The sequence below is a fragment of the Saccostrea echinata genome, unplaced genomic scaffold (genome assembly GCF_033153115.1).
Source record: "Saccostrea echinata isolate AGI-Se365-2 ecotype Australia unplaced genomic scaffold, CSIRO_AGI_Sech_v1 ptg000045l, whole genome shotgun sequence".
Taxonomy (NCBI): Eukaryota; Metazoa; Mollusca; class Bivalvia; order Ostreida; family Ostreidae; genus Saccostrea; species Saccostrea echinata.
In genome coordinates this window covers 3,065,449-3,091,260 of record NW_026889794.1, presented here as the reverse complement: position 1 = coordinate 3,091,260, position 25,812 = coordinate 3,065,449, and the positions used below count along the sequence as shown (strand labels likewise).

The following is a 25,812-nucleotide window of genomic DNA, read 5'->3' as shown; positions in this document are numbered from 1 at the left end:
GAACACTTATTTTAACCATGTTTTGTTCACTAACTAAAGTCAAACTAATGTCACAAAACTACTAAATAGTTGAAACAGAGACACCGATTACACTCTACACGTTCACGTTACACGTCTTTAAAATCTCAACAGACAAATGACAAAAAACGTGTACGTGTACGTCAAAGGTGCACACGTACACGTACGCGTACAAGTTTAAAATCTCAACCTCTCTATTATAAGCTGTAAAGTACTGGAAACTAATTATGACGTCATAATGGATTAGTTCAGCCATGCAACAGGTAAACAGTTTGACTGTTTCATGATTTGCAAAAACATTAAAATTCAATTTCAATTTATTTATTTACCCAAATGGACCCAAATGGAACCCAAATGGACCCAAATGGAACCCAAATGGACCCAAATGGAAATCAAATGGACGCAAATGGAAACCCAAATGGAAATCAAATGGATCCAAATGGAATATTAAACATATATTATGGTATTCTCAAGTTGTTACTTATTTAAAATATGGAAAATAATGAACTTGCAAATGGAGAATATTAATTATTCATCTCTAATATTTTATTTTAAAATAAGAATTAATCTTTTTTTCTATTTGTAATAACATTTGCATATCATTGAATACAAAATTGAAGTATTTCTTTTTAAAGTTTATATAGTTTTCATGGCCGTAGGAACCGTTGGGGGGCACAGACCTGCCCCCCCACTTCCCCCCATAATTTTGCCGATATATAGAATACTAAAGAAAATTAATTAGTGTTTTAAAATACAATATAAGAAATGAATAATTAATATTCTACATTTGTAAGTTCATTATTTTCATCAATAAGTAACAACTTGATAATACGATAATATATATCTAATATTCCATTCGGTTTCCATTTGGGTCCATTTGATTTCCATTTGGGTCCATTTTTTTCCATTTGGGTTCCATTTGGGTAAATCGACATGCCGATTTATTGCTTCACCGAACATGTTGGCATACAACCATGTTACAAAGAAATATTTAACACTGCGTCATCAAACTGCTGTTGTATTGTAAAAAAAAAAAATTAAGAATTTTAGTTCACAAGTAATAACCATTTTAGAGATGTTTGAAATTTTGACTTAAATTTAAGTTTGTTTCTTGATGGTGCCTGGTACAAATAAATTAACTATTTCGGGAATTTTTTTTCCTACCAAGCCAATACATGTATTTAGTTCATACATCAAAGTCACACAAAAGCTTACTTACAGGTAATTTTGTAAGAAACCTTGAAGCCTTTGCATAACACTGTTGTGTTTATCAACGTCAAAGGTCGAGAGAAAGTAAAACGGGGTGAAAATGTAGAAACAAATTGAGAAATCACGCATTCATTTTGATCATGATGGAAGAACATCAAAGACTCATTAACAATGCAGATGGTATTTTAAAAAATCATCATTTTATACAACGAAGTTGATGTTAAGATTCATCGAGTCTTTGACTTTTCAGCTGTTTTGTAAATCTGTTGATAATATGTTTTACTGTGTGACCGTTGGGGCGAGCGCAGTCCTTTACAAAGCTTACACTTGTAACTTGATCTACCTCTGCTCTTCAAACTTCAAACCGCACGAGACAGTCTAGACTGTGGCGTCACATGACGTCTTATGTAATTTGCATTTCCACAACGGAGCAAAAATCAGGTCCAGTACAATCAGTACATTTAGCTACGTAACAAAAATTACCTACCGTAGCTTTATTTACCTACCTCAGGTAGCTTTATTCAGCTGTTTCAAGGCAACTTTTCACAATTTTCCTTTTTATTTTAAAAAGACAAAAAATCCCAAGTAAATGTCTACAAATATTTATTGTAGGTATTATTTAAAAACCAATCTAAAGCAGAGATAGTTTTGACATTGCTGTGTTTGAACACTTATAAGGAAAAGATGTATTTCCATTGTTTGAGTAACTGTACACCACCTTGTGTGCGATGAGGCATGGATAAGTACATGTATGATTACTTTACATTGGACTCATGTTAACCAAAACTGGTTTTCTTTGTTATTTCACTCAAGAAGTAACTGTTAGGTCACAAATTAACTGTTGTATATAGCCTCAAAACTTTTAGAACTTTGATTGCAGTTGTGCAGAAAAAGACACAGCTCCAAGAGGGATTTTATCTGGAATTGTTTTCAGATGAGATCAAGGTTGAATATTATCCCTGCATCAAAGTGCAATTTTCTGCACTTTCTGGGAAAAATGCTGATTTAAGAAATTAGTTTGATTTAGTAGCTAAATAAAGCTACTTCAGGTAGGTAAATAAAGCTATGTAGATAATTCAAGCTATGTAGCTAAATCTAGTGATTGTACCAGACTTGTAAATAGGCCTAGTGCTCTTTTTTTGGACGAAAGGCATTGTAGTATCTGTATGCAATTATTTTTTGTATCTTTGAAGCTCTCTGCAAGAACTAAATCATTCACAATAACTATGGGGATGTTATATTTAAGAAATAATTCCTGCGTCGTCAGAATTGTTGGAGAATATACCACGATCGTCGAGAGATTTTGTTGGCAAATAAAAACAAGCCAGAAGGGCAAAGAACACTCTTCTTTGATGTCAATATTCATTTTAGCCTTCAAAAACAAAAGCCACAATGAGTTAATTTGTTCTTAATACTTGAAACTGTATCAATGTTCTTCTTTTTTTTTTTTTAAAATAATTATGAGCTTTAGAGACTTGCATATGTGCAGGGCTCAACATTAACATTTGTAGAATTGTCCATGTAACGATCATTTTTTGATTGGACAAGTCAAGTTCCAGACACACTTTTACTTTTATGGAGTATTGTAAATTTGAAGAAAAATCCCACAGAATTCATTAAACAGTGTCCTTTTTTTTTAATTAGAAAACTGTAAACAATTATATTACAATCTTAAGTGCTCAGTCCTATTTCACCGGATATATTTAAATGACAAGGGCTATCGAGACCATAGGTAACAGAATGTGCTATAGATTTTATATCAGTAATGTTTAAACAATTCTCTATATTCAACATCATCTAGAACTACTTCATTTTTTAGAATAAAGTTTTACAAATTCCTTTTATTCAGAGTCTTTTCAATCTAACAGTATTCAGAGTCGGACAAGTTAAATAACAATATTGAATAAATCTGGATAAGTAACATATGTTGGCAACTTGTTTGATGTACAAGTGAATATTTTAGTTAATAATATTGAGCCATGTTGTGTCTGTGTATCAAGTTATTAATAATCTTCTGATTGAAATGATGCTACATGTATAAAAGTTAAATAAGTTGAAAATGTCTCATGTAGCCCAAAAAACATGATTTATTTTGAAACTAGAATTGCTTTCAAATGTAGAAACAGCTGCAAAAAGCTAGGCATTGATCTACACAAAACATTGGCTGTATTTAATAGGCTAAGGGATTTAATTATGAAAAGCAACCAGCCCTCAGCTATGTACATGCACCATATCTGTGGGTAAATTATCAGACAATGTATACTTTTTAAACTTCAAAAGATTTGGGGGGTTTTTTGAGGGGGGGGGCATTTTTTTTTTTTTTTTTTTTTTTGCTACAATGTTCTCACGTTCAACAAACTGAATCATGTGCATTAATCTTTATGAAAAATTGTATGAACATCTCCTTGGGATTAACAGATTAAGAATTTAATTATTGTGATAATCATTGAATACAAATCATGCTTGTATTTACATGTACTTAATACATTTTTTTACCACTTTATATTTGAAATGGAGTTAGCACTTGTGATCATGAAAGATTGTATTTATCATGTTGATAATGTGTATGTCTCACTGCTTTACAGATGGATCTTTAGGTGAATCAGAAGAAACTGTTTATGAGGATGCTATTAAGCAGACAGGTAAAATTTTGTTTGGTTTATTTATTGATATATTTAATCAGATTGTAACTAATAGAGTGAACATCATGAAGAAATTTAATTATTTTTTCCGGCACTGAAAGCCACTTGCATCAGATTTTAGTCTAAAACAGAACAAGTGCTCAACAGCTGATGTTGATTTCAGTAGTTGTAATAAGGAATATAAACTATTTTTAGCTCACTTCAGTAAAGTTGGGGGACTTGATACTCTCGGCATTAATGTCAGCATCCCAGGTTAAAGTTTTTCGAGAAGATTTCTTTCCAAGCACTTCTATGCTATATACTCTAAATTGATCAGTGATGCATGAAATTCATGAATGATGCATCTAGTATGTTTCACTGTACCAGTCAGGTTTCAGATGCTGCATTTTCAACCAATATATTCCATAAAAATGACCAAGTTAATGTTTTTGAAGCAGGTTAAAGTTTTTGGAGCAGGTCTCATTCCTGAGTAAATCTAAGCCCTATGTTGACTAAACTTGCTTAGATGATACTTCTAGAGATGTACATACCAGACTTGATTTGGAGGTTAGATCTGACCTTCATTTTCTGGATGAGTGACCAAGTTAGAGTTTTTGGAGTAGGTTATTCCAGTGTAACTTTATGCCATATGTGGATCAGAGTTGCATGGATGATTCATTTAAGGATGAAAGTTTCCAGGCTTGCTTCGGATTATGGATCTGACCTACATTTTCTGGATGAGTGACTAAATTAAAGTTTTCTGAAGAAGTTCATTCTAAGTTTTAATTACTATAAGCCGTATCTCAAAACACTTGCATGGATGATGCATCTAGGTATGCACAGTACCAGAACTGGTTTGGATACTGAATTTTCTGGTTGATTGAACAGAAAAAGTTTTTGGAGCAGATCCATTCCAAAATAGCAAAAAATCATATCCAGACCAGACTTGGAAATGCATAAATGTTTCATATAGGGATGCACATTATCAGAACATTTGTTTAGCATGGGACTATGCTTTACTTAAATATATCATTCCTTGATGTGAGCTATGCAATCTTTGATTACCTATGTTTAATTGCAAGTTTACCATGATTATAATTTTTCTGTAGGCTATGGCAAGTTTCACTGGTTGGTCCTCATTCTTTGTGGGTGGGCTGTATCAAGTGATGCCATTGAGGTTCTCTCTGTGTCCTTCATGCTGCCATCAGCAGAAAAAGACCTCAAGATGTCCTCTGAGGACAAAGGATGGCTTAATGCAATTATTTTTGTTGGTAAGCATTCAAGAATTCAATCTCTTTGAAATAATTCTCAGGAAATTTATAGTGATATTTAAACTTTTTTAAAGTTTTATGGATTTTCACCAGCATATCAAAAGTGATTGCCCATATTTTTTTTGTTAGTGAAATTAAAGGCCAGGTATTACTATAAAATATGGGTGAAATATCACTGAATTAGCAAAGACCTCTAGACAATCATTAAATCACGCATGTTATCACATTCTTTCATTTTCATGTGATTGTTTTTATCAGGTATGATGATAGGGGGTTACTTCTGGGGCTCCCTAGCAGATCACCATGGTCGTCGTACCATTTTGTTAGGCTCGCTGACTGTGAATGGACTCGGAGGACTAGTCTCTAGTACATCTCAGGTCTTCTGGCTCTTCCTTTTAGCCAGATTCATTAGTGGTATAGGGTATGCTTTTTTGTTTAAATAAAACTTAGGAACTTGGTATTAAGTTAAAAACTATTCATGACTTTCTTTCAAGCTAAAATTCATCTAATTTAACCCTGATCTATATGAACATATTGTACTTTAATTTAAATTACATGTAATTTTCTTTTTTGTCTTTACTATAAAGTAATATTGCAACTTTTGCAACAAAAGAGCAGTTGTGATGAAAAAAGCAGTGCATGTATTTTAGCTCACCTGAGCTGAAAGCTCAAGTGAGCTTTTCTGATCACCCGTTGTCCGTCGTCCGTCCGTCTGTCTGTCTGTAAACTTTTCACATTTTCAACTTCTTCTCAAGAACCACTGGGCCAATTTTAACCAAACTTGGTACAAAGTACCCTTGGGTGAAGGGGAGTTTAAATTGTTAAAATAAAGGGCCAAGTCCCCTTACAAGGGGAGATAATCAAGAAAAGACAAAAATAGGGTGGGGTCATTAAAAAATCTTCTTCTCAAGAACCACTGAGCCAGAAAAGCTGAAACTTATGTGGAAGCATCCTGGGATAGTGTAGATTCTAAATTGTTCAAATCATGACCCCCGGGGGTAGGGCGGGGCCACAATAGGGAATACAAGTGTTACATTGAATTATATAGGAAAAATCTTTAAAAATTCTTCTCAAGAACCACTGAGCCAGAAAAGCTGAAACTTATGTGGAAGCATCCTGGGGTAGTGTAGATTTTAAATTGTTCAAATCATGACCCCCAGGGTAGGGCAGGGCCACAATAGGGAATCCAAGTTTTACATTGAAATATATAGGAAAAATCTTTTTAAATCTTCTTCTCAAGAACCACTGAGCAAGAAAAGCCGAAACTTATGTGGAATCATCCTGGGGTAGTGTAGATTTTAAATTGTTCAAATCATGACCCCCGGGGATTGGGCAGGGCCACAATAGGGAATACAAGTTTTACATTGAAATATATAGGAAGAATCTTTAAAAATCTTCTCAAGAACCACTAAGCCAGAAAAGCTGAAACTTATGTGGAAGCATCCTGGGGTAGTGTAGATTCTAAATTGTTCAAATCATGACCCTCGGGGGTAGGGCGGGGCCACAATAGGGAATACAAGTTTTACATTGAAATATATAGGAAGAATCTATAAGTCTTCTTCTCAAGAACCACTAAGCCAGAAAAGCTGAAACTTATGTGGAAGCATCCTGGGGTAGTGTAGATTCTAAATTGTTCAAATCATGACCCCCGGGGGTAGGGCAGGGCCACAATAGGGAATCCAAGTTTTACATTGAAATATATAGGAAGAATCTTTAAAAATCTTCTTCTCAAGAACCACTAAGCCAGAAAAGCTGAAACTTATGTGGAAGCATCCTGGGGTAGTGTAGATTCTAAATTGTTCAAATCATGACCCCGGTGGTAGGGCGGGGCCACAATAGGGAAACATTGAAATATATAGGAAAAATCTTTAAAAATCTTCTCAAGAACCACTGGACCAGAAAAACTGAAACTTATGTGGAAGCATCCTGGGGTAGTGTAGATTCTAAATTGTTCAAATCATGACCCCCGGGGGTAGGGCGGGGCCACAATAGGTATTACAAGGGGGGAAGTCTGGTAATGAACAGCATGGCCAAAGTTACTTAGGTGAGCGATGTGGCCCATGGGCCTCTTGTATTTATTTTCCATCTCTTTTTGAATTCATTCATTCATTCATTTATTTATTTATTTATTTATTTATTTTTTTTTTTTTTTTTTTTTATTTTTTTTTTTGAGTAGGGTAGGAGGAAGCATTCCTGTGATATTTTCATACTTCACTGAATTCCAGCCAAAAGACAAGCGAGGGAGAATGATCAGTGCCTTAGCCACATTCTGGATGTTTGGCAACATCATTGCAGCAGGTCTGTGTCAATCAAATGAATTACATCCATGTCAGTATTGTAGAACAAAACACAAGATTCACGAATTTCTAAATTTGACTCTGTAAAAAAATTTAAGAACTTATGAATGTGTTTTATATGTAAATGAAATAGTACCTATGATATCTTAAAAGACATATAATCCAAGGTGACTATAAATCCATAGAATGATGTAATTTGTTTTAATTCTGAATGTGTTTATTTTTCAACATAGCTCCTGGTGAATATACATGTAACTGTTTACAATTATGTACTTTATTTGAAGATTTCTTAAACATTTTATATATTTTATATTTTCATATATTTATTATTTTCTTAAATACAGTGCATGTGTTTTGCACATTACACATGTAATTTTGTAATTGCTCTCTGTTACAGGACTGGCCTGGTCAGTTATACCTTTAGATATAGGATACACCAGTCCTAGCTTTAAATACAATAGCTGGAGAATATTTGTCGCCCTTTGTACCATTCCTAGTCTCTCCTCTGCTGTGTTCTTCATCTTCATGCCTGAAAGTCCAAAGTTCCTACTCACAGTAAGTATACTCAACAGATGATGTGTCAACAACCTCAGTAGCCAAGACTGCAATAAGACTGCTCAAAGATTGTTATGTTTGTTCCCTGAGTTGAAATTTTGAATTCATTACAGGAAATATTCAGATGAATGTTACATATAAAGAGAGATAACCCTAAAATAGAGATACTATTCGATTATTTTTTTTCATTCTCAGCAATGATTTTGTCTCAAAAGTTGTTTCCTTATTGTTTTTTAAATTTGCTTGAATTTGAATTTTTTTCATCCCCTGTTAGAAAATTGTCATGATAAATTTGAAAAATCCAATTGAGTCAGTGAGCAGATGCTGAATTTTGTTTATAATACCTTGTGTAGTAATCCATTTTTTTGTGTTGATGTAGGTTGGACAAGACAAAAAGGCTTTAGCTATACTTAAATTAATACACAAGAAAAATAACCCAATATCATCAACATATCGTGTAAGTATATGCATTACTCTGTGTTCTGCAGAGATTTTGTAAATTTTTGATATTTCATATTCACAATCAAAAGAATGTAAACTTTTGCAGACAAGCTAAGCCTTATTACTGTTTTTGGTTTTTCCTAGGTAACCACAGTTGTATTAGATCGAGATTACAAACCAGTGCATAACTCTAGCCATTCTACAGGCTGTACTGCAGGAATGTCAAAAAATCTCCAAAATGTAAGTTTCTTATTAAACTTGAGTCTCCTTCCTGGTACATGTATGCATTGTAGAAATGTAGGCATCAAAGCACAATGCTGTGTATTAGTTGAAAAATTTAATTTATCTGTATGGAAATTTCTTGTCTTAACTCTGATATTTACCTGCAAAAACTTCTGTGGACATTTTCACAAAAAATCTTACGACATATTTTTATCTTAAGTGAAAACTTATGATAAAAATCGTTTTCATAAAAAGTCTTAAGAAATTCGTAAGTGCAAAATCTGTCGTACTTTACGAGAGCCCCAACCCTCTCTTAAGTATTTTAAAACCGATTTTATTATAAAAATATAACCGCAAAAACCAAAATACACTGTACATGTTAAATTGAGCTTTTGAAAGCAACTTCCATTAATATTTTTTTTATTTTTTTCCCCAATCATTGTCGAAAAATTAAATGAAATACACTACAAAATATTTACGCTGCAAGTTTCACTTAAGATTTTCATATGACCTACTTTTACGTCAGACTTGTGATTGTGACATCAGATTTTAAACTTCCTAGCTTCATAAACGATTGCATTTGATATTTATCGTCAATAAAGTTTCTTATGCTGACAAATGTTGAAAACTAAGTTTTATTTTTATTTTCACTCACTTATTTAAGCATTATAAAGCATTTTGAAGTCATTGCTAGGGATGAAATCTGTCGTAAGTAAAACCTTAAGTTCAATCTGCTACGAATTCGTTCGTGAAATGCACTTAAGATTTGTCGTAAGAGATTCTTAAGTTAAAATCTTACGCAAAAACTTAAGATTTTTTGTGAAAAGGTCCATTGGTGTTTTCAAGTAAGTTTGTCCACAAAATGGCATTCTTAATAAATTACGAAAAAGCATCCACAGGCACTGTACTACCTAATGTATTTTTTTTTTTACAGCTAATGTCTACCTCAAAAGAGCTATTTAAGCCTCCACTGCTCCGATTGTCTATCATTATGATCATCATCAACTTCTCATTGAGTTTTGGGTAAGTGGTTTGCTAGTGGTGAAAGGATTTTGGGGGTCATGATAATGACGAAAAATGTTTTGAATCAGGTCTGAGTAGCTACTACATTCATGTAAAAAAAAAATTGTAGTTGATAAAGTAATGTGAAAGAGAAAGCTCAGAATATTTAACTTACTGGAAATAATTTTTTTTAATTGAGTGTTTGAAGATAACCAGTTGTCAACTGTTTGTCATTTCAGTCAAACAGTTAGTTGCCTGCCTGTTTAAACATATAAACATGTATCTTTATAAATCTTGACCAATACTTTCCCATGTATAATAAGGACTGCAGATCAAAGATCAAGAAGCAGTTTTTTAATATTTTACTGCTTGGTTTAATGCATTTTACAAACTAATCAACAACTGGAAAAAAAACACAAGCCACAGTAAAATTTAAGTTTACTAATAAAAAACAAAAAAAAGAATATCTGGGTTCTACTACATGTACCAGCGGACACAGGTTTTGTGCATATTTTTATGCTACACACAAGGAAACTTTTTTCACATCATTTATTTTCCTATTATAGTACATGTACCTGCACATTTACTAGTAATTCCTTTCTCTCTACTATGTAGATACTATGGTCTGTGGATGTGGTTTCCTGAATTGTTCAGTCGGGTGGAGAAATATGGGGGATCTCCATGTGACCATCATGTGACAGTTCCTAACAAAACCACCAACACCACAGATTTCCTCGGGTCAGAGTGGATTTATTTCTCCGGATTTATGACAGCAGTCTCCAATCTGCCTGGGAATCTTCTGACTATCTTTCTCATGGATCAGCTTGGAAGAAAGCTCCTACTAGGTAAAAGGTTTTCTGTACACTTATAAGAGTTCACAAATCCATTAGAACTTCAGTATTGCAATAACATTTATATGTCATGTACCAAGGATACAAGAGCATGAGTCAGTAGTCCAGATTTTACTATCAAAGTGAGTCTTTCATTTAATGTTGTGAACACTTGAATATCATAAGGTTATTGTTGTGAAATATGGACACTTTTGTGGGCCGGAGAATGTTGTGAAATATGGACATTAGTACTTTCTTAATTTACCTTGATTTAGCATGTTTAATTAAATGACTTTTACTGAACTATGACGTCATAATGCTATGACGTCATAGAGGTGGCTATGACATTATGTATACAACAAGAGGAGTTCAAAATAAACCACTATACAATACAGAGGTGTTTTACTTAAGCTACATTCCTAACATTGTGGTTTATTTTGAACTCCTCTTGTGCTTCTGGAATAGGATAAGGTTTTCCCATGATTTTTCTGCATGTAATGCATTTTCGCAATACAGATTTTACACTCTGGCGAATTCTTTGTATCCAGTAATTCTGTCTCAACAATGTGACTGTACTATTGACACCTGAGTGCAAATTTCTTCTATGTGCATCTAAAATAATCAATGTGGTCAGTTGATCATTTGGCGGTAGGAATATTGGATGCTTTGCTGTTTTGCTGCTTGGTGCATTTTGTATTCTCCCTCCACATCGGATCAGTTCCTCATTGTCTAGATATAATTTCAGTTGTTTTGATAGACAATTTTTAGATTTTCCATCTCTTTGTAATTCTCCAAAAATATCTGGATAGTTTTCCTGTTGAGCATTTATAATCCATATCAGTGAGCTTTGTTCAATTTCTGAGACTGTCAGTGGACCTGTAATTTTTTGTTTTTTGGAACAGTTTTGTATGAATCTTAGGACATAAGAGGTAACATTCAACAATTTTCTGTAATTGTTAAACTTTGAGATATCAATAATTTCTGAAATTTTTTGTTCTCTGGCGCCAAGCTTGACGTTTCTCTTTTCTTGTGAGTCTTCTTCCTGGTATCCACATTTCTCAGATTCTGTTATGTTTGCAAGAATATGACTTTCTGTTTTGTCATATATGGGCCACTTGTTTGTGTCAGCAATCCAAGTTGGTCCTTTTGACCACAATTCATTCTTCCTAAATCTGTCGAAGTCAGTACCGCGAGATAAAATATCAGCAGGATTTGAGGTTGTTGGACAGTATCTCCATTTGTACTGTTCAGTTAACTTCTTGATTTCTTGTATTCTGTTCCTCACAAATGTACCCAAAGTTTTTGTTGTTTCCAACCAGCTCAAGACAATTTGACTGTCTGTCCATAAGACTGCTTCTGAAAACTGGATGTTTTTCTTGATGAATTTTAATAATCTAGCTCCAAGTAATGCTCCCATTAATTCCAGTTTAGGTATTGTAAGTGTTTTTAATGGGGCAACTCTGTTTTTGGCCATAATTAGTGAACTTTGGTCTCCTGAAACAATGTATGCACATGCTCCGTAGGCCTTGATGCTTGCATCACTGAAAATGTGTACAGTCGTTTCTGGTGGGTTTTCATGAATACACATACGAGGTATTTCCAAGGAGGTAGCTTTTTCCGTGTTCTGTGCAATTTCAATCCACTTGTCAGCTAGTTCCTGTGGCAGTTTTTGATCCCAGTCTATTTTCTTTTTCCACAACTCTTGAATAAACATCTTTGCCTTGACTGTTATCGGGCTAATATATCCTAAAGGATCATATATTTTTGAAGATTGTTTCACCACTTCTCTTTTTGTTACAGTGTTTTTCTTTGTGTTGGCTATTTCTTGTTTAGCAAAGGTTAGAGTATCCTCTTTGACATTCCATTTCATTCCTAAAACTTTGACAACACTGTCCTTGTCTAACACTCCATCCTTCTTAGCATGCTCTTGTAGGATTTCACTGTTTGATCCCCATGATCGAAGGTTAAATCCAGCTTTGGCAAACAAAGTACGAGAGCAGTTGTAGAATGAAATTAATTCATTTTCTGTTGGAAAACTTGAAATTATGTTGTCAACATAAAGGTTTTCTGTTAACTTCTGTGTCCATGTAGATGCATTCTCCTTTAAATGCTTCATCAGAACAGCATTTAAAATGAATGGGGAACAAGTAGCTCCAAATAAGACAGATTTAAATCTGTAGTTCACTAACTGTCCATTAGGATTTGTGGGTTCATCAAACCAGAAGAATCTTGTAACATCTCTGTCTTCCTCTTCTAATCCTACATTTAAGAATGCTTTTTCGATGTCTGTTGTCACCGCGTATTTGTTGAGACGAAATCTTAGTAATATCGAAGCAATATCATTCAATTGTGGTGGGATGTTCATTAAACAATCATTCAGAGATGCAGTGTTAGGCGTTTCATGACAGCTACAATCATATACTATCCTTACAGGAGTTGTAACTGAATCCTTTTTTACTGGGAAATGCGGTATGAAGTGAACTTTACGATTTGTTGGAAGTTTGCTGTCTACCTTTTCTATGAAGCCGCGTCTCTCCTGTTCAGCAATTATTTCCCCATATTTGATTAGCATTTTGGGTTCCATTTTGAGGCGATTTATAACACTGACCGTTCTATGGTATGCTTTATCTTTATTTAAGGGCAATGTAGGATGGTCCTCTTTCCATGGGAGCCTTACATGGTAGCGATTGTCTTGAAATCGTATGGAATCCTTCTCATATGATAGGTGAAAATCCTGGTTACTTGATTCCTCATACTCTTTCTCAGTTCCAATTGCCTCAGTCTGCCAAAACTTCTCAATATTGTGTTCCTCCATTTTGTGTGACACCATAACATTCATCATTGATGTGTTGTATTCAACTACATGGAATTGTGATCCATATAATGGTCCGGAAAGTAAATATCCAAGTTTGGATTTGATGGCTGTTGGACCCTTTCCTCTAACTATCTCATCCTCCACCAAATTCCAGTACTGATCTGCTCCAATAAGTAATTCAATTTGGAATGCATCATCTTGGGCAACAGGATGTGCCAATCTCAAATTCCTTAAATGCGATAATTTTGCTGCAGTCTCTACATGCGTTTTAATTGGAGCTGCTATCTCCGGGACCACCAAGACTTTGACAGGTATTTCTTCTCTCTGTATAGTTTGGACCTTGATTAGAGCTGTCTGTAACTTTTGAACTCTTTTGTCTTTTCCTGAATCCCCAAATCCAAGAATGTTGATATCCTCGTATCCTGTTGGTGTTAATTCTATCTTGTCAGCCAAACTCCTAGAGATAAATGATCTTTGAGCTCCTTCATCAAACAGAATATTAGCATCAGTTGTTAGTTTTCCAAATGTGACAGGAGCAACTGCAGTTTGTAACAAAACATTTGGTTGATCTCTTTGTGAAGATGAGTGCATCACTAATGTTTCAGTTCTTTCTGTAATCTTTGATTGAAATGAAGGGATACTCTCCTTAATGGGTTTGACTTCCTCGTGATTTGAGCACAAACTTGTGTGGTGACGTTTTTTGCAAGTTTTGCAATTGAATTTAGATTGACAATCTGCAACACGATGCCTGCCTAAACAGTTAAAACATAACTTGTCTCGTTTGACGATTCTCATGCGGTCATTGAAATTTTTGTATTTTGTACAATCATTTGAACGATGCGACTCCTTGCAAAATGCACAGGATACCTGAGGTTTCCTAGGACTAGAGTTACGTTGAAGTTGCTTGTTACTGGACTTTGAGTGGGTATAAAAGGTAGCTGTTGCGCTTGGTTCTGTTGCATCAATACTTGCTCCAGCTTCTAATATTTCAAGTTCCCTGTAAAGACTATTTCTCAAGTCACCTAATAACCAATTGGTGGATCCATGCTCACGAGCCAAATTTTTGCGTAATTCACTAGGTAATTTATTAAGAATCACAGGTACAAGAAGTGAACCATATGTCTCTTGAGCTTGACCATAGGATTCCAATCCTCTGACATATGTCTCCACTTGGTCATGAAAATGACAAAGGCTTGTGAGATTATTCTTGGGAGCAGGTAGTTCTAAAAGTGCTTGCATGTAGGACTGAATTATCTTGTGTTTTTGTCCAAACCTTTCGTGTAGAAGCTCAATCGCTCTGTTGTAATTGGAATGTGTGAGTGCAAATCCTGCAATGGTGTTTGATGCCTCTCCCTCTACTAAAGACTTTAAGTAGTTAAACTTCTGTACTTCAGTCAACGTGTTGTTGCTATGAATAGCTGAATCAAATGAATCCCAGAATGACTGCCACTCCAACACATTTCCCTCAAAAATAGGCAAGTTCAGTTTTGGTAATTTGTGAAAGTTAGAACTGTTACTGGAATTGGAATTAGAATGAAAGCTTATAGCTCTGGAATTTTCACTGAAATTATGTGATGACTGACCATTCTCTCCGAATTGCGAATTCTCATTGTGGTGTGAGTAACTGGTGGCAGTTGCATTTAATACAGAGGTGTTTTACTTAAGCTACATTCCTAACATTTATAAGGTTTAAGAGTCATTTTGATAAGGTCTTAACTTTAGTTTTTAAATTTTTTTTTTTAAATCTACATGTATATCATGGAAATCAGTATATTTATTTCTGTTCACATATGGTCCTATCAAAACTGAAAGATTTTCTTCTTTCTGAAAGAAAATTTACGTATTAAGATACTGATAAAAAAAAAATTAATGCCTTTATTAAAACTAAAGTATGCCACCTGCTTTATAGCATCATTAAAGATGTAAATAACTCCATAGTATTTCAATTTCAGTTTGTGTGGTGTGTGGTAACCAGCGTTTTTTTTCTCCCTTATATAACTGGTACCGATAAACAGTACCATTCCCAATGCCAAAAAACGTTAATTTTTCTTAATTTTGAGATGACAAATTCCCAATTCAACTGCCAAGCAACAGACTACGATGACAATGTATTTCTTTTTAAATGAAACATTGTACAAGTTGACTAATTGTTTCACTTCCAGTTCAATCGAAAGTAGAGATTAGTTGTATATATGGCGGGACCTGTGGTATAGACAGTGTAGTGTCATATTTTGACAAAATGAAAGCTTAAAAATGCGAAAACAAGAGACATTGACTTGAAAAACAATAAAAACTTGTTGTTTATACTTTAAAAAAACGAAGTAATAGGTAATGAGGCTTAAACGCAAATTACTTTTCATTTGTTTAAATGACAGAAAATTCCCCTTTTTCTACTTCGATGCTATTTTTCCCAATTGAAGAGGTACTGGACCCTTTCCCAATGGGTAGAAAAAAATCACTGGGTAACTGTATATCATACAGTTTCAAAGTACAGTGTCATGAGCTCATAAACATGTTATAAATGCTAATTATCAAAACCCTGCCTCTCAAAATTTAAAAGACTTTTAAATTAATGATGTGGAGTATATTTGCAAAGTAGGCCTAAGGTCATGGTCAAATGGACTGTATTTGCTGGTATTTTTCATGTTTTATGACTAATAGTGCACATGTGAAATAGCATAGACTTGCCTCTGAAATGTCAAAAATAATATGTATATCAACACTATGAACTATTTTGAAAGTAGGTCAAAGGTCAAGTTCAAGGGTCATGAGGTCAGTATTACCATGGTGTTTTACTATGCCATAGTGCCAAGCAATATATGTGCAAAATATAAATCCATACCTTTTACAGTTTTCGAGATGCATGTATAAGGTGTGAGAGATGGACATACAGACATCCGGTAAAGTGATCCTCTGTAGGCAACACAGTGACATTAATGAACATCACACTTTTTTATTTTTTGACAGCGTGCTTTAATTCTAGTTTTGATATGTTCATGATTGATGGCTATCTGTCATAATACATAATTTTGTTTTTTACAGCTACAAGTATGGTGAGTTCTGGAGTTAGTGTATTCTTTATTCCACTAGTCAGAAATAAATGGGAGAATCTGGGAATCTCCTGCCTGTTTGGAGCTGTATCAACCATAGGCTGGAACTCCCTAGATGTACTGTCCACAGAACTGTTTCCAACCAATGTTAGGTAGGTATATTCTATACTATGCTGGTCAAAGTTTTTAATTTGGTGGAATTTTTTAGAATGGCATTTTGGGAGCATAAATTCCCCCACCAATTATTACCAATTCATGTAAATGTTGTCTTATATTATTGTGCATAAATGAATTGTATCATTCATGCATGTGGCTACTATTCTCACTGCCTTTCATTGTTATGATATCATCATCTTGTCATATTTAACAGGTCTACAGCAATGGGTATACAGACAGGTGTTGGTAGACTGGCAGCCATTTTTGGGAATGTGATCTTTGGTGAGCTAGTAGATGTCCACTGCTCTATCCCTATGATTATTGTGTCTGGGTTACTGGTATTTGGGGGGTTGTGTTCAATTCGCCTCCCCAGCACTGTAAGAGTGGATATTCACTGAAACTGTCATCTTATATGTCTGTGTGTACTATCTCTTTCGCACAATGTGACCAAAGTGATGTCATTCTTTTGCTCAAACTTTGTAATTTTGTTGAACATTTAAAATTTGATAGAATGTGTAATGTGTATTATAATTATGAAAATAGAAAAACATTAATACATTTTACTGTGAATTTATTTTCAAGTTCTTTGATTTCTTTCAATTTTAAATGGAAAATATCTGTATTCAAAGTGTGAAACAACATACATGTACATGCAATCAGAAAGTTTGCAAATATGTTTTGACATGTTACTTAATTTTGATCACAGTTTTTAATGATTTTGAAATCTGCATGCAGGTCATGTAATTTATTTTTATGTTTACCTATCTTGTCTTTAACATTCATTGTTCTTGTACTGGAAGTGCTGGAGTACTGTTAGTTTTGCAATGATGTTGTGCAATGTAAGAGACTTGAAGTGCTCTGTGGTTGTAAATGCCATAGAAATTGAATTTTGTTTGATTGCATCTGCAGTTAAACAAAAACTTTCAGTTTACAAATACTTTGAATTACTTTTTTTTAACGTGTTATCATTTTGCTAAGTCTCCACTATTAGTTTGTTAAAACTTGACAATACATGTATTGCGAGTATGCAAGTCAAGCAAAATGATGGGTCAGATGTGATGTAAATAGACTTATGTTACATACCGTATATACTCTCCTATAAGTCGGTCCGCCAATAAGTCGGTTGTATTTTTTAAGCTTAAATTAGAGGGATTGACCTGCTAAAATACCAATCTTTTTATAACTCGCATATAAGTCAGATGAAAAGTTTTGGACCAAAGTATAACTTCCAAAAAACAACTTATAGGCGAGTGTATACATTAATTATATGCTTTAGAGGGTGATGCATGTACATTGAATTCTATTAAAAACCACATCTTGAAGCACAATAGATATATAAAATAACCAAATTAATGGACAATTATTTCTTCAAGTTTTTGCATTTTCTGTAATGTATGTTTTGATAAATATCAAGTCTTGTACTTTCACTATTTTAATACAAATTATTTTTCTGTTCTTAGTTAGTATAAATTCTTGTTATTAATGGGTATATATTTATAACTGGTACATGTATTACATGTATTAGAGAGATATTTTATTAGATGGTATTTATATTAAATACTCTAAATATCCATGTTTCCTTGTATTTTTCTAACATTTTAAGCTAATCTGATTTAATGTTCTGTTAGATAGTTGATGATGCTGTACCAAATAGTTTATTAGTTTACTAATAAAATCAGTTGTTAATTTTAACCACAACCAGTAGCAATATTTTTATTCAAATCTTTGCTTTATAATGCTGTATAGGCCAAAAAGATCGGTCAGAAGTTTAATAATGGCTCTAAATATTGAATAATACACAAAAATACATGTATTTATTGCAAAACGTCAACACATTTAGGATTTGAGTCATTTGACCATATACATTTTAGACTTGTTAGACCTCCCCCCCCTCTCTCTCTCTCTCTCTCTCTCTCGTAATCATTTTTTAGAGGACATATTCATTTGACATTTTTTATGTCAAAGGTAATTCATTGATCAATATTTACATTAAATTTTGTAATCTTTCCCCCTTAAAGTGCACTTTCTGAGCATTATTTTTCTATTACTGGATTCATGCATTTCATCACCTCATATGTAAAGCAAATATTCATTGTAAAGAATACGGTCGACGCGATTTCACTGTGACGTCATAAATAGTCGATGTGTTCAACGGCTCAACTAATATCGATAAAACATTGTATGAGTTTTAGAAAAATAGAATTCTGCACAAATATATGCTATAATTTAGTCACAAATACATGAATATAATAAAAAAAAATCTTTCTCATTTCCTGCTATCATATACCTTTTGACGTAACAATATACAAAGATATGACGTCACAATGCATTCTTCTTATCAACAACAGCAAGATAATATGAAACACACGAAATCAAAGACAGTGAGAATGGATAGTGCTGATGGTAAGAAATATTTCAACATCGTTTACCACGAAAGCAAAGAAGTCGAAAGTGAAGAATTGACCGACTGTCTTGTCATTTTCAATGATAGCCGGGAATCCTTGGTAGAAAGCTTGCATTATGATGTAGAAGAAGTCAAGGAAATAATCGAAGACTTTTCAAAAGTACAAGATAGGAAAAATGAAGATCCAGGAGATCATTACCTGTCTTCAGACCTGAGTATGCTAGGTTCTGGTGCTACTTTGCGGAGAAAATCTGTTAATTTGTCAACCAGTAAGTCGGGATGTACCGTACCTCAACAGAATTCCGAACGAATCGAAATGTGCAGTCAGGTCAAAGAGGTAGCATTAGTAATTTCGGAATTGAAATCAAGAAATGCAAGCCCAGTTTATGAAGATGGTATCAAGGAGACAATTAGCAAGTTAAAAATTGGCAAAGAGGATAAAGCAAGGCAGGAGGAAAAGAGTACGGAAATAAAATCTCAAGTGTCTGAGCAACAGAGTCTTCCCCCGCTTCCCAGAAATAATAATTCTCAAAAACGCAACAGTAAGGAGGGTTATAAAGGACCAAGGTCCAGGGATACACCAATGCCAAAGATGACAAAACCCCCCAATAAAATAAGGCAGAACGCAGATTCCTTTTCGTACGAGGATTCAGATGAGTCTATCGTTTCAATATCCAGAATACACACGGATAAAGCATCTCAGAGTTCTGATATCGGCCTCTCTAGCCTTTACTTCAGTGAAAAAACTCCTGATGTATCGTCATCTTCTGGTCAAACTATGGATAATTCCACATACACTGTCGTCGAGTCCAAAGAAACGTCATCTACAGAGGATGACAACAGAATCCGGCCGCTAAAGAGAGAGAAGATTCGAAACACTAAGCCTAAAAACTCGCCAGACATTCTTGTGATTGATCATAAGCGTCAGCCTGAGATTGGTAAAAACCGTGTTCCAGTGGTGCTGAAAGCCGAGGCGATGTACCTTAACGATGAACTTCAGGTGATCGTGAAAGATGAGAGAAACAGTTGTCCTAGGAATGCAGATGTCAAGATCACTGTTGTTCACGGTGCTTCCAAGAAAAAAATAAATTCCAAATTCGCTGCATATAATGTGGTGCCTAGATTTCCCCGAACCTTTAACTGGGACCGCGATATTGTCAAGCATCGAGCTATGCGTCCACCCTTTAACACTCATGTGGATCCTGAAGCAGCGGATAGACACAGGCGCCACTACGGATTGGAATGAACATAATGTATTTGATTCTTTCGTTGTTTGACACTGAAAGTCCAAATAATGCTCTTTTATATCTCTTATGCTACTAATAAGAATTCTGGCCCTCCATTTCGTGTACAATTATAATATATCTGATAAAATTAATCTATAATTTTTGGAAAGGTTTTTTTTTCAGTAAAGCTTAAAATTGTTTAATTTTAGCAACAGTTGTGTCTATTTTGATTATAAACTATGTAATTATACCTTTATTCAGTGCATGATGTGAAAACTTTACATTTTAATATGAAGGTGAATAAAGTATATGTACTCCCCTATAACATGGATTCCCTTTTTGTTTGTAATTAAAGACGAGAGATGTACACATTGCTATTATGAAATATCGGACAACTTAATTTGAATTCATTTTCATTTGATCCACCAGAGAATCAACATTTGACAGGCACACTAATAATGCTATCTTTCGTTGAAGTTTTCAGGGCCGGACGTCATGGATATACACTCAAATCCAAAATGTACATGTATATACTGGCATCAACATTACTGTGTCACTCATTATTGAAACAGTGACTTACTTTTAATTGGATAACTTAGTTTTTCTCACATTAAATTGAACAATAGATTGTTTTTGTTTGTTAAAACAAAGATTATAGCCTAATGGTTGTGACATTACAGAAAAATTACGTAACCTGCGTAAGCGGGTTACTAGTATTAAATTTTTCTCAAATGCTTCAATTGATTGTCCTGTAATAACCAAAAAACATTTTATTGTTTGTATTTTTTTTTTATTTTAATTTTTCGCATGAGGTGGGTTAAAGTACGTAAATGTTGCTTTATCGATACATATGTTACCTCGATGACAGAGCTATCAACAGTAATTAGACCTCTTTATACATACGGCTTAATAAAAACCGCATCTAACTATAATTAAGAATTTGTCAACCGATTGATAAATACAAACAATAGGGTGAAGGAGACAAGATTCAGTATGTTAATAAAAATTTATAATTAATTAAGATCCTTCTTGTTTCTTCAATAACATGTATATACTGTTAATTGCATGATTTACTGAGTTACCGTTGAATAATTTACTCAGTTTGTGTCATATTGGTTTATTCAATGTCGTCATATTACTATTTCACTTAGATGAAGCATCTTACAGACTGGTACCATTTCATGAATCTCATAGCATGGTTCACTCCAAAATATAACAGTGGTGCATATTTTCTCCTTACTGTTAACTAGAAATTCTTTCTTGCGTTCAAGCCAGTCTGTGTATCTATATTATGCTGGATTTCTCCCCTATTTAAGTGCACAATTTCAATTTAATTTAGCGGTGAAAAATTAAAAACTTTTTTTTTTCTTTTTCTTTTTTTTTTTTTTTTTTTTTGTAATTCTGTACGAGAACTACAAGTGAAAAATGTAATTGTATTCAGAGCGACTTAAACATATACAGTTAACATATACAAGAACAGTCTTGCGAGAATGATCAGTTTTGAGATAGCAAAAGATTTGACAATTTTCATAATGGAACATTTTCATTCATAATGCGATTTGAAACCCAATCCGTGAGAATTAACATAAATTTGCTTAAAATTACTTTGAATTCAGAAACCTGACTTTAAATTATTACAAAACGATTGAAATCAGCGCTACTTTGTATCCAGTTTTTGATGTGTACCGTCAAGGTGACATAACTATTCAATCTATCCGACAGTAATGAGTATTCTGGCGGAAGAATACAATAGCAACAGTAAATACTCGGGGAATAAGCGCGGGCTCTGGTAATCAGATCATGCGCTATACCGGACCCATTCATTGTTTCCAAATAATAGATTACAGAAATTTTAAACTATTCAGTGCTAAAAGGGGCGTTTAAATGGCTTTGTCTTATTGCAAAAGCTGTTTCAATACAATAGCAGCGGTTTGTTTATTTTATTTTGGAATTATTTGAAATTCTTGTATTGTGTGTATGCAGAGGAGAACATTAAAAAATAACAATTTATCAGAAGGGATGGTATTGAACTGATATGATACACTGAGAATGTTTTAATGGAAAAACTTTTAAATTCGATTAATTAATCATTTCAAAGCCTCCATGCACTGTGTTACTTAAAATCGTTACATAGACCTCAATGAATGTGATTAAGAATTTCACTTAAACTTCGAGCGTGGAATAGGATGGACACGAGATAATTTTCAATTTGGACATTCTGGAATGATAAATGTATGGATTGAATCATGGTCTATATTCAAGTGTCTTCAGTTTGCATAGTTTGAAATTTGTAGGCGATAAAGTGAGATATTAGCAATGGCTTTCCTCTGTCCAAGTCGAGTTGGCCGAGGCACTAAAGAGAAGAAAAGGAAAGGTAATGGAATTCTCTCTCCTTCATATCACAGAACTTGGAGAAATTGTCTACATATTTCTTTACCCTCAAAATTGTGTCTACTTAAAATGTCTTTCTATAATGGTTTTATATGACATATTTGAAAGTTATTTTAAAAGCTCTACCTGTCCATTTATGTTCATTATCATACCACGATTAAATAAGGATGTACACAATGTGGTAAGCAAATAGCACTTAGTAAATATATACAAGAACGAGCTAGCAAGGTGTGACTAATGGCCTTTTTCACATTTTATTTTTCATCTCCATGTTGCGTATTGAGATACGCACACGAATTTAAAATCTAAAACTGCTACACCTCTTGTATAAAGAAAGCAAATGTACATTGGTTCTACGACTTCCTACATTTCAGTGACTTCGTCTCCCATCTTCGGTAGGATCACAGGGAGTGACAGTGTGGATACCCTTGTCAGAGTTGGTTTGGAGAAACAGCACGGACTACCTCCAAATGCCAAAATGGTGGTCCTGCAGGATTTTACACCTCAGGCTGAGAGAGAAATGGAAGTCAAACGAGGACAAGAAGTATTCCAGCTTTATAAAGACAAAGATTGGAGCTATGTCATCACAGTGGATGGAAGGGAGGGGTTTATCCCGGAATCGTATTGTTTGGGAGTGTCCAACTCACCTAGCATACAATCCAAACCTAAATCCAAAGATTTGCCGTGGAATTCTGGCGAATACAAATCTTTTGATTCCTTCGATTCGGATTCCTTCTTTTCATGTACAGATGATTATGTAAACGACGTCACAGACAATGCACAAAACTCTTCTGCTCTTAACCCAATAAATGTTGTGGATTACCAGAATGTCTCTGTTACACCGGAAGTAAGACCATTCAGAAAGACCTCACACGGACACTTCATTGTGCTTTTTGACTTCACAGCCCAGGATGAGAACGATGTATCTGTGGAACGGGCCGAACTTATCGATGTTCTCAACATAGAAGATCCAGACTGGTCCTGGATTCGTCGAGGGAACGGGGAAGAAGGATTTGTTCCGAAGTCTTATATATGTCCAGTGGAACCACTCAAAGCTCAAGGTACGATTGGTTTTCAAAATATTATAGGTGGAAATAATTGAATATGCAAACACAATACATGTATCTTTACCCTCAATCTCTTCTTTGGTTCTACTACTTGTACAATAAAAATGCTCTAATATTTCATTTCAGAAAAAATGTTGGCGCTTCAGAATAAACAGAAGCGAACAAGCACTCCGACAATACGTCAACCACTCCTTTCAAATCTCTCGCCAAGACGGTATTCTCAGTCAAGTGAACCTCCAGCTCTCCCTCAACGAAATCCTCTACGAACTGCGGTGTTGAGAAGCCGCTACAACGAACTTGACCAAGAGTCAAATTACTCGGACACACAGAAAGAACAACATAGGTCAAACTCAGCAAACAAACAGAATGTCGACAAATTCTCGGTTTTAAGGTCCCCATTGGCAACATCATCCGGGGTCAAAAGGTCTAATTCTCCTTCAAGAGTTTCTAGAAGTTCGGAAACAATTTATCAAGGGGATAATTCCACACATTCGCCACCTCTGATTGTCTACGACAAACCATTTTCCCAAAGAGTATCAAATCGTGCAGCCTCTCCACAATCAGTACCCATGTACTCAGAGCCAGCCAATCAGAACACGCGACAGCGTGCGCGGTCTGCTTCGCCAGCCTCTTCTGTTGGTTACGAGAATGAGCGTCCAAAATCAGCTTTAGGTACTAACACCAATGTAAACTTCAGTGTTAATAAAAGTTCAGTTCTTTCGTTATCTGACCAAAATCTGTATAAGAGGAATAAGCAAAGTGATGAGGGTACCAACAAATACAATTCATTCCAAAATTTGTCGTCGGGAACTTACAGTGTAGCTAAGGATGAACATTCTGGTATGGACATCAGCAACTTACAGAGTATAGGAATAACTAACCAATCCAATTCATTAGCACATTATAATAACATCAATGCAGGAATAACTAATCAATCCAGTTCCTTGACACATTATAGTAATGTAGATGACATTCAGACAGGGTCTTCACTTGATGCAAGACATACGACGAATGGGAACCTCCAAACATTCAGCAAAGGGGGCTCTGAACTGGTGATGATGTATAGTTATAATGATGAGAATAGAGGAGGACTGAATGTAAAGCGGGGAGAACTTATTTATGCCAATGGAGCGGACCAACAAGGGACAGACTGGCTGTGGGTGTTCTACCCTCAAACTAATCAGTACGGATATGTCCCCAGGAATTATGTCAAATCCACACAGCTAAAAACTACTCTATGATCATTAAATAAATGTTAAGTTTTATGGAATCTTTATAAAATTTTGAAATATTCTAATAAATGATATCACTGAGAATTTCTTTCTATTTTTTTTTTTTTTTTTTACAAAAAAGATGGCTTTGAAGGAATATTTTCTGTTGAGTAAATAAATCAGATTTCTTCATTTAGGATTCTAATGCTCCACTAATTTATCTTCATTGTGCATCTTCATATTTCTCGTAAAAAAAAAAATCAAAAAAAAGCTAAATCCTAAATCTTTTTTTATCTTTCAAACATTATGGGGACTATTTTTTCTAAAAATAATATTTTAGGAAGTTCTTAATACATCACACTAAAAAGTTCCATTCCAGAGTTGTTTAATGATCTGCTCTAATATATGAGAGAATAAAAGGAATCTAGAGTTATAAATGACACAGTCTGTAAAAGATTAAAGGCTTTGTATTCTTTAGTCTGGCTTTCCCCAGACTCTTAATGCTCTCGGACTTTGCATGATCTATCGTCTCCTGCTCGTGCAAAGCCCGAGAGCGAGAGTCTGGGGAAAGCGAGACTAAATAGGAATCAGACATGGCCCTGGCCCCGGGGCCATAAAACTTAGACGGGCTCACTCTTGATCTCAGTCTTACTTTTTCACTATTAATTTCTTTTGTGAAAGTGAGACTGGGATCAAAAGTGAGCTTGTCCAAGTTTTATGGTCCCGAAACCAGACTTGCTCGTGCAAAGTCTCGAGAGGGAGAGTCTAGCGGGAAAGCGAGACTACGTATTCTTAACATTATATAGAAAACCAAGATACATGTACATGTAATTTAATTATTACATTATTTGTATGTTTTTCTTATTGTAAGTAACCAACAGTAATTTAAATTCTGTTGACGTCTTTCCTTGGAAAAATGGCAGGATGGCAGGTACCCTATATTGAAAATGAACTAGATACACTCAGTATGAACACTTTCATATCGTATAATTTATTCAATGTACAAAAGAGCATTTTTTTCCTTTA

The 25,812-nt window shown here is 34.5% G+C and overlaps 2 protein-coding genes across 3 annotated transcripts in view; both read left to right on the top strand.

Annotated features, from left to right (window-relative positions):
• Positions 1 to 1,297: 1,297 nt before the first annotated feature.
• LOC133201776 (synaptic vesicle glycoprotein 2C-like) overlaps positions 1,298 to 25,812 on the top strand; it is a 378,785-nt gene continuing 354,270 nt past the window's right edge. The window contains exons 1-12 of one of the 2 annotated variants that reach the window (XM_061337578.1): positions 1,298 to 1,407; positions 3,813 to 3,869; positions 4,958 to 5,119; positions 5,378 to 5,540; positions 7,296 to 7,417; positions 7,814 to 7,971; positions 8,351 to 8,428; positions 8,557 to 8,652; positions 9,569 to 9,657; positions 10,252 to 10,481; positions 16,324 to 16,483; positions 16,702 to 16,907. In XM_061337578.1, coding sequence (XP_061193562.1) covers positions 1,368 to 1,407; positions 3,813 to 3,869; positions 4,958 to 5,119; positions 5,378 to 5,540; positions 7,296 to 7,417; positions 7,814 to 7,971; positions 8,351 to 8,428; positions 8,557 to 8,652; positions 9,569 to 9,657; positions 10,252 to 10,481; positions 16,324 to 16,483; positions 16,702 to 16,885 — 1,539 coding nt within the window. In that variant the 5' untranslated portion in view covers positions 1,298 to 1,367 and the 3' untranslated portion in view covers positions 16,886 to 16,907. Of the gene's footprint in view, positions 1,408 to 3,812; positions 3,870 to 4,957; positions 5,120 to 5,377; positions 5,541 to 7,295; positions 7,418 to 7,813; positions 7,972 to 8,350; positions 8,429 to 8,556; positions 8,653 to 9,568; positions 9,658 to 10,251; positions 10,482 to 16,323; positions 16,484 to 16,701; positions 17,005 to 25,812 lie in introns of those variants that run through there. The other variant, XM_061337577.1, reaches the window with a different exon arrangement.
• On the top strand, positions 21,809 to 24,891 carry LOC133201578 (uncharacterized). Its single transcript, XM_061337376.1, has 3 exons — positions 21,809 to 22,491; positions 22,883 to 23,569; positions 23,702 to 24,891. The coding sequence occupies exons 1-3, from the start codon at positions 22,434 to 22,436 to the stop codon at positions 24,814 to 24,816; spliced, it is 1,860 nt and encodes a 619-aa protein (XP_061193360.1). The 5' UTR covers positions 21,809 to 22,433; the 3' UTR covers positions 24,817 to 24,891.

Excerpts from the sequence above, each read along its gene's own strand:
- LOC133201578 (XM_061337376.1), top strand. The coding sequence starts at position 22,434 with ATGGCTTTCCTCTGTCCAAGTCGAGTTGGCCGAGGCACTAAAGAGAAG. Across the intron at positions 22,492-22,882 it reads TAAAGAGAAGAAAAGGAAAG|TGACTTCGTCTCCCATCTTC; the intron begins GTAATGGAATTC and ends CCTACATTTCAG. Across the intron at positions 23,570-23,701 it reads GGAACCACTCAAAGCTCAAG|AAAAAATGTTGGCGCTTCAG; the intron begins GTACGATTGGTT and ends ATTTCATTTCAG.